This window comes from Penaeus monodon, chromosome 15, assembly GCF_015228065.2.
Source record: "Penaeus monodon isolate SGIC_2016 chromosome 15, NSTDA_Pmon_1, whole genome shotgun sequence".
Classification (NCBI taxonomy): domain Eukaryota; kingdom Metazoa; phylum Arthropoda; class Malacostraca; order Decapoda; family Penaeidae; genus Penaeus; species Penaeus monodon.
Window position 1 is genome coordinate 32159482 of NC_051400.1, and position 256 is coordinate 32159737.

The 256-nt window shown below is 38.3% G+C and overlaps 1 protein-coding gene across 1 annotated transcript in view; it reads left to right on the plus strand.

The window, feature by feature from the left end:
- Positions 1-256, plus strand: part of LOC119582332 — an 18638-nt gene that overhangs the window by 11276 nt on the left and 7106 nt on the right. Inside the window, exon 10 of the mRNA XM_037930546.1 lies at positions 40-98. Within this exon, the coding sequence (XP_037786474.1) occupies positions 40-98 (59 nt within the window). The remainder of the gene's footprint in view (positions 1-39; positions 99-256) is intronic.

The following is a 256-nucleotide window of genomic DNA, read 5'->3' on the forward strand; positions in this document are numbered from 1 at the left end:
CCCTTTAACAAATTCCAGACATTCCCTCCTTTTCCACAGGACTACGCTGGCGAGAGTAGCAGCGAAACTCTCCGAGGCTACTTGGGTGTAAACAGACTGTAAGGACCGTTTTTATTGTCTTTAGGTTTTGTATTCTGCGGTTAATCTCTGATTGGAAAGATTGGTATTGAATAGGAAGACGTAATAACTTAAATTCATCATTAAATTTGTAAGCATGTTACATCCATAAAAAAATTGTATGGGCGAATTAGCAATC